Source organism: Alternaria metachromatica (genome assembly GCF_023757995.1).
Source record: "Alternaria metachromatica strain BMP 0045 chromosome Unknown scaffold_25, whole genome shotgun sequence".
Taxonomy (NCBI): domain Eukaryota; kingdom Fungi; phylum Ascomycota; class Dothideomycetes; order Pleosporales; family Pleosporaceae; genus Alternaria; species Alternaria metachromatica.
Genome location: NW_026055516.1, coordinates 349968 through 365260, shown reverse-complemented (window position 1 = coordinate 365260; position 15293 = coordinate 349968). Strand labels below are relative to the sequence as shown.

The 15293-nt window shown below is 54.7% G+C and overlaps 6 protein-coding genes across 6 annotated transcripts; 3 read left to right on the top strand and 3 right to left on the bottom strand.

Moving 5' to 3' along the window:
* Positions 1–287: 287 nt before the first annotated feature.
* On the top strand, positions 288–2772 carry J4E83_008612 (uncharacterized protein; the record flags this gene model as incomplete). Its single annotated transcript, XM_049335508.1, has 4 exons — positions 288–378; positions 437–633; positions 718–752; positions 807–2772. The coding sequence occupies 4 exons, from the start codon at positions 288–290 to the stop codon at positions 2770–2772; spliced, it is 2289 nt and encodes a 762-aa protein (XP_049185515.1).
* Positions 2773–2878: 106 nt separating this feature from the next.
* On the bottom strand, positions 2879–5309 carry J4E83_008611 (uncharacterized protein; the record flags this gene model as incomplete). The annotated part of the gene is made up of 2 exons (XM_049335507.1): positions 2879–4460; positions 4519–5309. 2 exons carry the CDS (start codon positions 5307–5309, stop codon positions 2879–2881), a joined length of 2373 nt encoding a protein of 790 aa, XP_049185514.1.
* A 399-nt stretch (positions 5310–5708) lies between these two features.
* On the top strand, positions 5709–6204 carry J4E83_008610 (uncharacterized protein; the record flags this gene model as incomplete). Its single annotated transcript, XM_049335506.1, has 2 exons — positions 5709–6040; positions 6096–6204. 2 exons carry the CDS (start codon positions 5709–5711, stop codon positions 6202–6204), a joined length of 441 nt encoding a protein of 146 aa, XP_049185513.1.
* Positions 6205–6389: 185 nt separating this feature from the next.
* J4E83_008609 (uncharacterized protein) lies at positions 6390–7334 on the bottom strand (the record flags this gene model as incomplete). Its single annotated transcript, XM_049335505.1, has 1 exon — positions 6390–7334. One exon carries the CDS (start codon positions 7332–7334, stop codon positions 6390–6392), a length of 945 nt encoding a protein of 314 aa, XP_049185512.1.
* A 384-nt stretch (positions 7335–7718) lies between these two features.
* Positions 7719–9593, top strand: J4E83_008608 (uncharacterized protein; the record flags this gene model as incomplete). Its single annotated transcript, XM_049335504.1, has 1 exon — positions 7719–9593. The coding sequence occupies one exon, from the start codon at positions 7719–7721 to the stop codon at positions 9591–9593; it is 1875 nt and encodes a 624-aa protein (XP_049185511.1).
* Positions 9594–10028: 435 nt separating this feature from the next.
* On the bottom strand, positions 10029–13703 carry J4E83_008607 (uncharacterized protein; the record flags this gene model as incomplete). The annotated part of the gene is made up of 1 exon (XM_049335503.1): positions 10029–13703. The coding sequence occupies one exon, from the start codon at positions 13701–13703 to the stop codon at positions 10029–10031; it is 3675 nt and encodes a 1224-aa protein (XP_049185510.1).
* Positions 13704–15293: the final 1590 nt, after the last annotated feature.

The following is a 15293-nucleotide window of genomic DNA, read 5'->3' as shown; positions in this document are numbered from 1 at the left end:
GACCGCCCCACGGGAAATACTACACAGACTTCTGAGTCGTTCTGTACTTTGCATCGGAGTCGGAATACCTAGAGAGCTAGGTCAATGTTATTAGGTCGAAGGCTACCGAGTTTCCCCGCCACCAACGCATCTGCATGAAGGCCAAAGCTGCGAAAGTACGCGGCCTCTACTCGCAGCCATGGGTATTTAAGCCAACAAGGCGGCCTGAATCGACAGATCACTAGTGATATCCAGACTCATCGAGCGCCTTTTCCAGCCTTGCGACAATTCCAGGGCTAGCAGCAAACATGCATTTCGCAACCGCCCCAAGTGTTGTGTGTCTCATCACAGCCATCAGGCTTGTATCAGCTGTTGATTCACCTCTCATCACCCCACTTGGTAAGCTGCTTTAAGCCGACTATCCTACATGACTGGCTAACCGGTGGCAAATGTACAGCCTGGGATGAAGCATCAGAGAAGGCCAAGAGCTTTGTGTCTCAGCTCACTATGTCAGAGAAGATTGGCCTTGTGACCGGAAGTTATGGTAGCGGCCCGATTCTACCTTGTGTGGGCACACTCGCAGCCGTCGAACGCCTCAATTATACTGGTCTATGCATGTCCGATGGCCCGAACGGTGTCAATCGAGCGGACAGCGTAAGTGTGTTTGCGTCTGGGATCACGGTGGCGGCGACGTGGGATAGACGTCTCATTTATGAACGAGGATTCGCTCTTGGAGAGGAATTCAGAATGAAAGGCGTCCACGTTCTGTTAGGGTATGTCAATCCGTCGGCTCTACACTCTCAGATCTTAGACTCACAACCATGCAGACCTAGTACTGGACCTATGGGCCGCCACCCTCGAGGCGGTCGCGGCTGGGAAGGCTTTGGCCCGGATCCATATCTTGCTGGTGTCGCCATGAATGAGTCTGTTACTGGTATCGAGGCAACTGGTGTCCAAACAAGCTCAAAGCACTACATTGGGAACGAGCAAGAAACCCAGCGCAACCCCAGTACCAAGGACGACGGAACAGTTATTGAAGCGGTCTCTGCGAACATCGACGATCGAACACTCCATGAACTCTACCTCTGGCCATTTGCCAATGCCGTCCGGGCTGGAACAGCATCAGTCATGTGTGCCTACAGTCGCCTGAACCAGACATACTCCTGTGCCAGCTCGGAAATCCTTGACACCATTCTCAAGGACGAACTAGCCTTTCTTGGATACGTTGTCTCCGACTTTGGCGCCACGCACTCCACAGTTGACTTCGCGGAAGGAGGCCTAGACATGGAAATGCCCGGAAACGTCACTGCAGCCGGTTTCCCATGCTACTTTGGCGACAAGCTCCTTGAGGCAGTTCAGGCGAACAAAGTATCGGAAGAACGCCTCGAAGACATGGCAAGCAGAGTTATGACGCCCTATTTCCGACTTCATCAAGACAAGGACTTTCCGATGATAGATCCTGCGACCGGGCCCGTACTCTTTGTTACTCAGCTTGGACATGTCCAAGTACCTTCAATGGCAGGAATGTTCACTGAGGTCCCAGCTATAGACGTTCGCGCCGATCATGCGCGCGGCATCCGCGAGTTGGGCGCAGCCGGCACAGTGTTGCTGAAGAACGTCAATGGGACATTGCCTTTGACAAACCAGACTAGCTTCGCTCTATTTGGTAACGGCCTCCCAGATCCAACCATTGGATCAACATTCGTGCCTACAGGTGGCGAAGACGCTCCAGAGGGCTACGAGATAGGCACCTTTGACATTGGTGGCGGATCCGGCTCTGTGCGACACACAGATCTTGTGAGCCCACTCGAGGCCATTCGGACCAAAGTGAAAGCTCTTGGTGGCCGAGTGCAACTGCTGTTCGACAACAATGAGATTGCGGCGGGGCGGTTCACGACCATTTACCCAACACCCCAGGTCTGTTTGTTGTTCTTGAAGGCCTGGGCGACCGAAGGCGCCGATAGACCGGATCTGAACCTCCAGTGGAATGCTACCATGGCTGTTGAAAGCACAGCAAGGCTATGCCCAAACACTATCGTGGTGACACATGGTCCGGGCGTAGTCCTGATGCCATGGGCGGACAACGAGAACGTGACGGCCATCTTGGCTGCACACTATCCAGGAGAAGAGATTGGAAACTCCATCACCGACGTCCTTTGGGGTACTGTTGAGCCCTCCGGCCGGCTGCCCTACTCCATTCCCAAGGACGAAGCAGATGCAGGTCCTCCGATTCTAGTGGTGCCTGAGAACACAACCGATCCTGGCGCATGGACGGAAGACTTTGTAGAGGGTCAGATGATTGATTACCGATACTTCGACGCCAATTCTGGCAAAGAACCACTTTACGAGTTCGGTTACGGGCTTTCATACACCGAGTTTGACATGGCACCGGGCCTGAACGTGCAACTTACGGGCGGCTCGTTGAACCAACATGTCAACAAGTCCATGGGTATAGCACCAGGAGGGATGGTTGATCTGTGGACCAACGTAGCCGTAGTGACAGTCAACGTCACTAATACAGGTGACCGAGCAGGTGCCGCTGTCCCGCAACTTTACGTATCACTTCCCCAGGACACGACGCCCCCAGGCACACCTGTAAAGGTATTGAGAGGTTTCAACAAACTACATCTTCGCAAAGGCGAGACAAAACAGGCGACGTTCGAGCTCTTGAGAAGGGACCTGAGCTACTGGGACGTTCAGGAGAAAGAGTGGGTTATCCCGAGAGGGCAGATTACTCTCTTCTCAGGATTCAGCTCCAAGGACATACGAGCAAACACAACAATTTCCGTGTAGTGTCCTTTTGTAAAATAGATAAGCAGAGACCCATATATGCGAGACATTTGTGTATCATCATGGATGGTTACTACAAACTTTGTATGCTAGACTACTAATACAATTGCTACTCTGTTGTAGTTGCTAGAAGCTGAACGTACTGAATGGCACGGGCGCAAGTTTCATGATCGGCCTTTCGTCGTTTCTCCGTATCCTCTTTGCTACCGCCATCCTCGGCAGGGTCTCGCTTGCGTTTCTCGCCCTTTTCCTCGTCTACGTCATCGCTCTTATGCCAGAAGCGATGTGGCAAGACCTCTTTGTCTGCAATCTCGGCGTCAGTGATCTCCCTTTCCTCTCTCTGCTTCTCGCTCAATCCCGCAGGTAGACACTCGAGGTCCAACGGTCCATTGTCAAGCCTGAAGAAGACCCGCTGAACAAACTTGGCTCTTGTACGCCGACGCGAAAGGTTGTGTCGTAGAGCAGACGATGAGCTAGTACTGCTGAACGGAAAGTAGCTCCCGAAGAGGCTATTATCTTGCTTGTCCTCCACCTCAAGCATCTGCCACCGTTCGTCGGCTAGTAACTTAACGAGCTCGCCTTTACCCCAGTCTTCGTAGATGTCGTTGGGTACATTAACGGTCAACTTCTTCAGATTCTTGAACTGGGAAGCGTATCGAGCCCAGAAGCGCCTCCAGCCAATCATCTCGCGTTTCATGAGGGCTACCTCGGCGGGTGTAGGGCGCTTCGCTGTACGCAGCCAGCCAGAGACACCAGGAACGTCGGCGGGGTATTGGATACTGAGTTCATCAACCATGGCGGCGATGGGCGTAAGACTGAAGACGGCTTGGGTCGGAAGCAACAGTTCACGCTTGTCCGCGTTTTCCCCAACAAAGGTTTTGTAGTCGCCGAAATATAGGTTGCCGTCAATACCGGACGCGGGAGACATATTTGTGCGTTCGCCAATGGAAATACGGATAGGGATACCGAAGCTTCGTAAGGTGGATACCATAGTCTGTATACGAGACAGAATATCTTGTTTCGGAAGCAGTGTCCGGTTGGGCTCGAGATTGGCTGGAAAGACATCGGACATGAGGGTCTCCCAAGTGAATACGGGCTTCCAGTTACATTTCTCAGCTATCCACCGCAGCGCTTCCTGGACCTCTGGCTTGGAGCTAGGGTCACTCATCGCTTGGTCGTTGTTCTGCTGCGTAGTCTGGCCAAAGTGATGTCGGCGCTGCGTTACATTGATGAGATGAAATGGGTGAAGGACGATGTTTTGAAGACCGTGTATGGGCTTGATGTTGATGTTTGGATACTTGTTGGAGATGGTTTGGAGGCTCTGCAGCAGGTCCTCGAATGAAGCTCCTACGCCCTGCACAACATGGTTGCCCAGCTCCATGTGATCGCGTCCGCAGTCTTCGAAGGTCTTGTCATCGAATGCCTCTTCCTCATCACGATGGTGATGCCCTTGAGTTATTCGATACGGTATGGGACCAATTACATCGCGATCGCGACGGTCCTCCATCCATGAGTATAAGCCGATTTCGACGTCTTTTATTCGCAACCAGGCTGTGGCATCGGTAGAGAAAAGGGATCGGTAGGGGGCGTAATCGTGGATCCTCAGCTTCGTCATGCTGTCTGGGCAATGCTTCTGCACACCGTCCACAAGACAGCAGACGCGCTGGTGGACTTCCCATTCGTTCCATGTGCTAGGCTGGATGTCAGTACTAGGAGCGTTGGTGAGGACTCATGGTGGACAAAACTTACTGGAAGCCTGAGTAGCGCTCTCGTATCGCGAGCGTCTTCAGCTTGCTGCAGATTGGAAAGATGATGCTGGCGACAGAACCGCTCTTGTGCCTTCTGGACATGCGGAAGCCCTGCTTGAAGCGATAGTCGTTGTATGAGTAGCTGTACTCAATCCGGGAGTGCGCAGTGTAGTCAGCCCAATTGGCAACCTCGAGCTCTTCAAGGCGGCCGAACAGCTTGGGGCAAGCAGCAGCCAGCATGCTCCACGTCCACGTCTCTTCCGGAGTCCATACGAAGTCTTTAATGGCCGAGATGTCTAAGCTCGTCAGGCATGGTAGGTTTTCTTCTATCCACTTGAAGTCGTCTATACTCGCCCAATGTGACATTGCCAACTTGTGTACGTGTCGGCGGTTCTCATCCGTGATGCTCTCCTGGAAGCTTATCCACCGTATATTACCCAGGCCTCTGTACTTCCAGTCGCCTAGTCTGATGTCGCGCACATCGTTGAGTTGTATGGGGTATTTGTAGAGGAGCTGATTGACGGTGACGCTGCTTGCCATGCCTTTGCAAAGCCTCTTCAGGCTCCAGGCAGCGTCGCGGTCGAGATAGTCCATGACACACTTGAATATGTCGTCGGGAAGTTTGAGAAGCATGCTGCTCTGGCTCGCGGCAGCTTTGGACTTGGGCTGGTTGAGTGCATCGGAAGCGACAGGGCTACAGTCACGACTTGAAGCAAAGTCGGGCATATCGGGCGAGAGATAGTCAAGGTCGTGCAGGCTGAAGAGATTCATCAAGTAGCAATCGTAGCTCATGGGTGAGAGACAGTGGAGTGGGAAGAGAAGAGGGGACAGAGGAGCGAGGGCAGGCTGGGGCGCAGCAGTTGTACCCAAGTAGGGAGTTGCGCGCTGAGGCAACTGACTGTTCACGTGAGTGAGCGAGTGACTGGGTGAGTGATGTGGTGAGGCGCATGGAGGTGCAGAGCCATGTGTGGGAGTATTGCGAATGTGAGAGCACAGTCGTGGAAGGCGCGATGGTGAGGCTGGCAGGCGGCGCGCGTAGCGGCGATGCGGAGAGGGTGCGGAAGTGCGGCGCCGCCAAGACACGCGTCGCTTTTCGCGCTCCGACGACTTTCTGCCTGCGCGAACCAACTGTCGCAACACCATCACCCGCCGCACACTCACCCACGCGCCCACCCCACGCGCATTCCCACCATGGCCGACGCCCAGGTCTTCGAAGAGACATTCACCGTCACCTCCATCAACAATGAGAAATACGACCGCGTCTCCCGCATCTTTGGCACCTCGACCGATAGCCAAATCACCATGTCTCTCGACATAAACCACGAACTGTTCCCGGTCGAAGCTGGCCAGACCTTGAGCCTGGTCCTGGCAACGACATTGGCGCTGGACGGCAGTGCCAAGGGCGACAACGACTCCATGTGGAGGAGCGTCGGCAAGCAGGGTGTGACAACACTGGCCGACATGTACGACTACGTGTGCTATGGGAAGAACTACCGCATGGAGGGTGGTGACGGCGACATCATGTGAGTGAAGCTCGCGCTTCAGCTTTGATCGTACTGGGTGCTGACAGCAGCGCAGAAAGTACTTTGCCAGCTTCGGCGGGCTGCTTCTGTACATGGAGGGCCCTCACAGGAAGCTCAGCGGCCTCAAGATCGACGACATCTACATGCTCATCAAGCACTCATAGTACTAGTGTCTTCGCCTCCACAACGATCCAAGGGAAGCAAGCATAGAATAGGCGTTTGGTAGCATTGTGTTGGTATTGGTATCATCTGGTCTAAAAGTTTCGGCACGGCGTCTGGATACCCCCAAAGGACTCGATAGATTCACCCGCCTCTCTAGCGCGGGAATATCAAGTTTTCCCTCTCCTTCTCACAGTGTAGGGAACTCTAGCTTCCTGTGCAGTCGACTCACAATCTCGATGTAGTCGCGCTCGTTCTCCGTCGTCAGAATGCCGTGGCGCACCAGAAAGTCGAGCACGACCAACGCGCAGTTTGGCTTGAATTCGCCCTTCTTCATCCCTTCTTGCACTTCCTCCACACTCCACAAGTAAAACTCTTCGACCTCGTCGTCGCCTGGTTTCGGGATTGTGTCTTCGGGAAGCTCGAGATCGTAGACATATTGAACTTCGGGCTGCATCAGGTTCGTCTCTCCTCCTGCCCTTTCGTCTCGGATATACCAGTATGTGACTGTGCCGCACGCCTTCGCATTCGCCCGAACGAACTCTTCGTCGAGCGAAGCTTCCTCTCCACACTCCCTCACAAGACTCTCAAATGGCGACTCACCTGATGCGATGCCGCCTGCAACTGCATTATCGAGCATGCCTCCATACGTCTGCTTCGTCCGCGCCCGTCTTGGAGTCCAGATCTTTAGCTCCCCGTCTTTCCTTGTGAATGCCGTAAGATGCACACCGTATGTAACCACGCCGAACAGGCAGCTAGCACTCCGTTCCACGTTGAACAACAATTCCTTCCCCAGCCCATACACAGCATACAGTTCGTTCCGCCACTTGTCCAACACTTTGAAGTGGCCTGTTTGCCGCATGGCCAACAGTGTCGTTTCTACCGCTTTCGACCGCTCGTCTACGTTGGATCCGGCTGTAAGATGGAGGATGCGAGCATCGTCGTCGATTTCCCAGCCGGGTACTCCGCGGAACACCTCGACAACGGAGGGGAGCATATAACCCAGCGCATAATTGTAGCCCGAGACGCGTAATTGGTAATACGTATTGATGGACGCGATGTATGTTTCCGAGTTGACGTCGGGATACGGGAAGCCGTCGCATTGGTTTATGAGATCGAGGTTCGTGAGAGACATTGTGGATGTATGAGGGGGTGGATGTTGTGTATGTCAGTGCAAGTGCTGCGCCAGCTGGGTGTTTGTGAACTGCGTCATACGCTTACCCACACAAGCTTGGGTGGGGGCGGGGCTTCGAAACAGCAACAACCATGTCAAGCTTCGTCCGTGCCTCCAGACGTTCTCTCCAAGGACAGACGAGATGGACTTCGCAGACGATCCGGCAGATTTGGCAGTTACGATGCAATACAATTGTCAGCTGTCACGGTCCTCAAGCGTCTTGTGCTCGTATAGTGCTGCCTGAAGCTAGCAAGTGCACAAATTCCACGTCATGTTGCATCGACTTTCTCCAATGTTCTCCCAAACACAACCTCGCCGTCATCGCTTATCTTAACTTTAGGGAGGATGGAGACCTCAACTTCCAGGATCGTTCTTGCTGTACCTAAGCAGCATGTCAAAACTGTAAAGTCTGCCCTCGAGCGGGCCGGACAGTTAGATCGGAGCAGCAAGATTGTCCCTGAGTTGACTGACAACGGAGCACCAGAACCTGCCGTAAACTTTACTGGCCTGAAACAAGATGCTGATTCATTAGATTCGTCTCCACCTGAAGCAGAAACTGCAGTATCACCAACAGAAGCCTCGCAGGCACCACCAAGCCTTACACAGCAGTCACGCTTCCCGAGGCTCCACTTCGACGCGACCAGCGGCGAATATGTCGACCGGTCATTCTTAGAAGACAGAGCCCGGGATGGAAGCCAGATGATTGAAGATCAGCTTCCGAATCTGGCGGCTGACGCACCTGGTGACCGCGACAGTCGTATCAGGTTTCCCACCCTGCAATTCGATGTGGTTAGAGGAGAATATGTCGAGCCTTCTACCATCAATGTGGAAGCCAACAAGGCTAGAGAGACTACCCCAAAGCGCATGCGTATCCCCACGACCATTTCGTGCCCTACGCAATTGAACGGCTCAGACGACATCCTAAATCTGGAGGGTTTATTATCCAAGATAATAGGGAGTCTTGCACTGGACGAGATTTCCACAGACATATCCATCTCACACCACGTCCCAAGCACGGCAGCATCCCCGCATGGGGCTCACCGAAGCCCCCTTCATAAGGCTTTGCGAAGCGCGCTCACTTGTCTCCTGGATCTCGCATCTGTACCATCCACACTCACGGTCGAAGCACTTGTCACAGCTTTCCCAGATGGATACTCAGTCTACAAGCCCATGCTTCTCCTTCCGCACAACGCCTTATCCTCCACACCGTGGCGAGCCCTCATCGCCACCTATCCACCAGACTCAGAGAAAATGAAAGCAGCATGGCGGGATATTGCGACATCAGTGGGCGCAACGCACGTCGCCATCAACGCGCCTATACCCATATCCACATCTTCGACATCACCATCATCCGACACCACGACAGGCGAAGAGAACATACTGCGTAGCCCATCCAATCTCACACCTCTATACGGCAATTTCGGTCCTGCACCAACACCGCAAACCATCACCTCACCATCAGCAACAGACTTCGCCGACGCCCTATGGGTGACTGCGCGTCAGAACGGTATTTGGCAGACCTGGGCGCCGCTCTATACGATGTTCAGCCGTGGCAATGTCAATGAGAAAGCAAGGATATTAAATCTCCCTTCGGTCAATGATCCGAACGTCGCATCAACAGCCGTCGATCTTTACGCTGGAATCGGCTACTTTGCCTTCTCGTACAGAAAGAGTGGAGACAGACGGGATACAGGAATCAAGCAAGTTGCGTGTTGGGAGATAAACCCGTGGAGTGTTGAAGGACTACGGAGAGGTGCAGAGATGAATGGGTGGACGTGCCGAGTGCTCAAAAAGACAGACATAGAGCGACTGCATGAAAATCCCGCAGTGGACGATTCCAACTTCCACCAAGCGGATCTTCTGGTCTTTCAGACGAGCAACGAAAGTGCTGAGACGGACTACGCGTTACTCCCATCGCCCAAGCCACCTGTTCGACACGTCAATCTAGGCTTGCTGCCTTCCTCCAAGCTGTCATGGGGTAATGCGGTTGCAATGCTTGACAAGCAGCTCGGAGGATGGATTCACATGCATGAGAATGTGGGCGTCAATGATATCGAGACGAGGCGAAAGGTTGTAGAAGAGGAATTCCAGAGTTTGGTGGACAAGAGGGATGCTACGTCGAGAAGGAAGGCTCTGGTCGAACATGTGGAGAAAGTGAAGATGTATGCACCTGGTGTTGTGCACTGTGTTTTTGATGTTGTTGTTGGAGGCGATATCTGAGAGCCATGGACAGTCATCTCTTGTCAATACCAGGAGAGGACGGCTGATGTTTCGAGGTTGTCATCGACTAAAGATCTCAATCAACACTACATAGCTTTACATCACACAAAGTGTTACTTGCACATGCCATGGCATTCATGCTTGTCAGATGCACCAAATGTGAAAATACTAGTAGATCTGATCAGTCTATTTATGGTATCATAGTTTCCACGCCTTATGTCTGCTAGACATGATGATATCCCCTCAGCAGCACATCGAATCAAAGCAAAACTCCACCCTGGATGCCGAAAGCGAAGGTCGCAACCTTGCTGTGAGAGTATTCCAACGCCCGCTAAAACGCAGCAAAGACAAAAACGCAAAGGTCCAAAAGATATAATACATAGATGGCAAAATCTGAAGTCGCCATGGTAGGAGAGTCGGTACCTTACACCGCGTTCATTCGACCTCTGTCAGCCACCTTCGAATTCCCTCTTTCAGGGAAGAGTCATTCTCGGTTCTTGGGTGAGAGGTCTTGGTCGTCTTTGTCGTTTTCGTTTGACCACCTTCCTTGGAAGGCTGTCTACCTCCTCGCTCAGTGGCTACGTCTTTGACGACAACTTCCAAAGCTTCGAATAGCACGCTCTTACAGTCAACATGCGGTACTTCGACGTGTGGAACCGCATCTGACTCCGCTCGTGTATCGCGCCGACCCCTTCTGCTGCTTGATCGTGATGACTGGGCAGAATTGACACGAGTCACTTCACCAGACTGAGCCAGTACACGATCCACGCCATCGATCAGTGTAGAATCGAAGTCCATGATGTCTTCAGTGACGAACTTCTCAGCGAGGTGGACTTCAGTCATCATCGGAACAGCGGTGCCTGATGTATACGGATTGCCGTAACGCGAGTGGCCAGGTCCCAAACCAGGAACGCCTGGCGTCATGGCCGAGGATTGGTAGGTAGGTGTGGGGATCAGCTTGACAAGGCGCCGTAAGCTGATGCGCTTGATCGAAAAGGTACTTGTGTCAGCAATAAGGGCGGAACATATGTCCATCCAACGTTCAAGTGGACCAGACTCCAGACTAGGTGTCGTCACCGTGCTCAGAGGTGTGGGCTCGGCGCTCATTGCTCGCTTAATGTCTCGTTCAAGCTCGCGATATGGTTTGATGGCCTGGACAGCGAAGTCAGGATGGAATTGACTCAGCCACCCAGCCACGTTAACAGGCTGTTCTGGCTCTCCGTGAGGCGTCGACAGAACCGATGACTCGCCAAAGCTGGAGCCCGGTTGACTTGAAGCTGACCCAAATCCTCCCAACAGTGGGGACTGCAGAGGGGAGTCGAAGTCGGGGAGCGGCAGGTCAACGTCGATAACGCCATCCTTTTCGTTGACTGACAATTTCAAATGACTTTCAAAAGTCTTTTGACGCTCGGGTATCGGCCGCGCTGCAGATGCAGGGACACCGGAAGTGCCACCGTTAGAGTAAACACTGAGATTGTCTTTTTCACCGGAGTCAGGCGGAAATGGGGATTCGACAGCATCGCTCTCGAAGACACGGTCCATAGAGAGCTCCTGTACCATATGCTCAAGCTGCGATCGAGGGCGCTCTTGCCCACGAAAGCCCACGCCATCATCTGTCGTTTGGAAGTACTCACTTTGGTCGGTCGAGGACGAGCGACGGCCGCTCCAAAAGTTCATGAAGCCACTCCAGCGACTAGTATTGCTGGAATCGTTGCTGGCAAGGCTCGTCTGGCCTGTGCCGCTCCGTTGTAGGGTGCTGATCAAGTTGGTGGACGCCAGACTATCACTACTTTCTGGTCTCATATCAGGCATAGTACCAGACGACTTTGTCCTAGGGAAGGTGAAGTGAGCGACAGGCATCGCATCTTGTGGGGTGGCTGTTGAGGTGGTTACAGTACTGCCAGTTGTGACTGGGCCTTCCGACATGGAGGGGACGACTAGAGTGGTTCGGACTGAATGTGCAGAGGAACGTCGCGAGTGGCCGAGCGGACGTACAGGCTCTGACGTCTCAATCAGGGCCGATTCAGAACGTTCGTCTAGAGCCTGCGTAGACGGCTGATGCACACTCTGGGGTTTCGGGGGCTGCAAAAGAATGTTGGACATGCTCTGCTTACCCCTCGGTCCCCGTTTGATTTGTCGCCTCAGCGATGGTTGCCTTGAGGGTGGCATGTTGGTTGGAGGCGACTGTGAGTAGGCACGCAACGACGCCGAGGTGCCAGGGCGCGCGTATGTGCTGTCGCCCATGGCAGACGCGTTAGGTGGTAGAAAAGCAGCCAATAGAAAGATAAGTCTCCGAGCAGCCATCTTGTCTGGGGAAACAATGACAGTGCGATTTGGGATGGTGAGGTTCTCTCCAGCAGTTGCTTTCTGTAGTTCGCGATGACGCTTGCGGTGCCACCTGGGGCCCAGTATGTTGAGCCATTCAGTGTGGTTACCGAGGAAAGCAGTCAGCAAGTTGAAGAAGAAGAAGTTCTGTTCTCGTCGACCTGCCCAGCGACCAAGCCATCTGGCCTCCTCGCGCCACACGCCCCACTTGCCTTGACCTGTCATTACGCGGGGAATTCTCATGCCGCTTACGACGCGATTACCGGTCAGCTCCGCTGCGTCTCGTATCTCTTTGTCCATCATGAGGGCGTTCGGCTGCAATCGTAGGGCTCGTCGACTGGCCTGCAGAGAGGAGTCTCGAAGACTCGTCCGTGAAGGCTGGTTTCTCTGGTGGTGGGCTACAGGTGTGGCCATGCCATCTGGTGATTTCGGCGCCTTGAACTGAGCCAATATGCGCTCCTGAACTACGTGTTGGAGGCTGCTTAGAGCGCGCATGATGACATCCCAGTGCTGGCCTACGACATCAACGCGGTCATCGACGTCACTACATAACGACGAGGATAGGAGTGATTCGACGCCCAGGTTGGAGTCGATGAAGGCCCACCCTGCGCGGCGATCCGAGTCCAGTGACGAACCAAGAGACTCCTGTCCAGGGGCAGAGGTCGAAAGGTGTCCAGGAGTCCTGGTATTGGCGCTCCGGGACGAAGGTCTCAGGCTCGGCGACGTGTTCGATATGGGCAGGTGGAGGATGATGGTGATGGCATACATGGGGCTCTTCCGCACGTGGGAAGGGTATGGCGGCTTAGGGGCACCTGGCTTGACGTTCGTGGACGGAAAAGGGAACCCATTGCCTTTTGGCAGTGAGCTCTGCGGTGTCGGCGTGCGGTCGTCATGATCCTCGTCCGGCATGGTGACGGAGAACAAGCGTGTGATGAAGATGGTCCGTCGCTTGGGCTCTTTCGGTATGCTTTCGGACGAGTCGGCGCGGGGCATGTCGGTCGGGAGGTTGGCGGGCGTGAAGGATTTGGCGAGATGGCTTCGGCGGCGGAGGCCCTCAGCGCGGCCCAGGGAGCTTGTCGCATCCTGGACGCTGGTGCTCAGTATGGCGGCATCGGCGGGCTTGGTGTCGAGGGGCACGATGTGGATCTTGTTGGAATTGCCGCGGTAGTTCATGGCGAGGTTGCCGAACATGCAGTCGACGCAGATGTTGGCCAGGTCGGTCGACTCCTTGGCCCGCGCCTGGGCTTTGGCCTGGACCTGGGCGTGCTCGTCGATGTTGGGCATGGACGAGATGGAGCTGCCGCGGGTGCGTATGCGCGTGAAGCCGGCGACCGTGGGCGAGCGCGGCGGCGGCGTGGGCTCTGTGGCGAGGGAGGAGCGACGGGCATGCAGTCCGCCAAACGTCGGGCCTGCTGTGCCCGCCGCGCGCACGCGTGTTGTAGGTGAGGTGGGCGAGGTGGGCGGGTCGGCGCGCGGCGGGGCGGGCTTGGAGTCGAACAGGATGGCCTTGGGCATTTGGGGCGTCTCATCCTGGGCGATGATGATGCGGCAGTCGCGCGGGTAGTCGAGGTCGATCTCCGGCAGAGGCCCGTCGTGGGCGCTGCCGGGCGTCAGGGGCGCGGCGTGCAGAGGGTAGGGCTGGCCCTCGGGGTGGTAGAGGGTGCTGGTCTCGGGGTACAGCAGATGGCGCGTGTGGCTCTCCTCGGTCGCCGAGTCGAGCACCGTCGGCGGCGGCGCGTGGGCGGCGCTGGAGCCTTTGCGGCTGCTGAAGAGGTGTCCGATCATGTCGAGAGGGCGCATTCCGCCATGGAAGCGCGCCCAGTCTTAGGAGTGGGAGGGTGAGGCGTCGATATTATGGCGGGCTCGAGCAGTGCGGCGTGCTGGTTGACCCATGGCAGTCTTCTAGGTAGTAATTCCACTGCACTGCTACAGGTGATGCGGGGCAATGAGGGCTGCGACAACAAAGAGAAGCGTGTCGCGTGGGCCGTGTTAGTGAGGGGAGCGCGCGTAGCCTAGTGCAGAGCGGCCGCTGCTTAGTTATAGAAGGGCGGTGAGCGGCTTCTGCTACTATCGTGAAAGGATCGACTCACGACGCACATCACCGCTGCACGTCACCCCTCCACCACGGGCCCACCCAACATTCCTCGACATCACACGTCCCCCAAGTGGGACAGCCAGCCCTCACTTCGCCGCGGTGATAGGTTTCAGGCGAGAGAAAGAGCTCCATCGTCCTCCGTCATCACAGTGCTACACGTCCGCCGACGGCCATCAGCGCCTGTGGCTGCGGATCTCCCGGGGTACCCCAGATCACGGCATGCACGTCTTTCTAAACCGTCCTGGTGCAATCCGCCGCCTCGCTTTGACAGGCTGACGCACGCCAACCCGCACTTTCGATATCAACAACTTGCTCCGCGTCGGACCACCTCCGCGGGCCATTGTCGTCGGGGCGGAAGGGACTTGCCTTGCTTTCCTATTGGGACATGAAATTGCCCAGCAAACGGTAATCTCTGTCAACACTGCCTTACTGGACAACCAACGGGCTCTTATCGAGATCGTGTAACCGTGCCCGCGTATGTGCATGTGCATTGGGGGATCTTGGTGTTGCTAACACATTCAGACATCTCAAGATGGCCACTCACCTGCCCGTGTACTGATTATGCTCATGCAGTGCAATTGCTATTTCTATACATCTATACTTGACCAGATGCTTCTATATCCAAAGCATTCTTCTGGTTTCCATCACAGTGGTATGATGTCCGCCTTCCGCGATACGCGTCATTTGTCCAGCTGGGAAGAGATCGACACATGTTGGTGTCTTCGGAACAACGTGACGCGACGTTCCGAGCCTCCTTCTACTGCTGGATTCCCCGCCGGTATCGGGTGACGATCGTGGAATCTATCCGTATAGATATAGGTGCATAGTGAGGCGATCTAGGAGATCCCGACGCTCTTGAATCCAACCAAGTAATAACGGGCGTTTAGGGCGCAACCAGAGGCCCCGAGCCAAATGTCGACATGTCTCAGATGATCCACACCGCCTGTCGTACTGGGTAGCATCGCCTCAACTCGGATAGCCATCACGAGACTGTCAAGCTACACTCTTTCAGTTCAACCAAGTCAATTACAACTCCAGCTCCAACCCACGCCGTTTAACCATGTTACTAGCTGACTTGTGTAGGCGCGGAAACCACCGCTCCAGCTCACACCGCCTAGCCGCCGGCACGACTTCGTCTCTGCTTTATGGAATGTCTGACTCCGGTCCGCGAGGACAAGCAGACCCATGCGGCTAGATGACAGTGCAAAATCCCGAAAAGGCCGTCACTACATTCTCTATATCAGGGTGTCATCATTGCTACGCCAATATTGCTGATACAA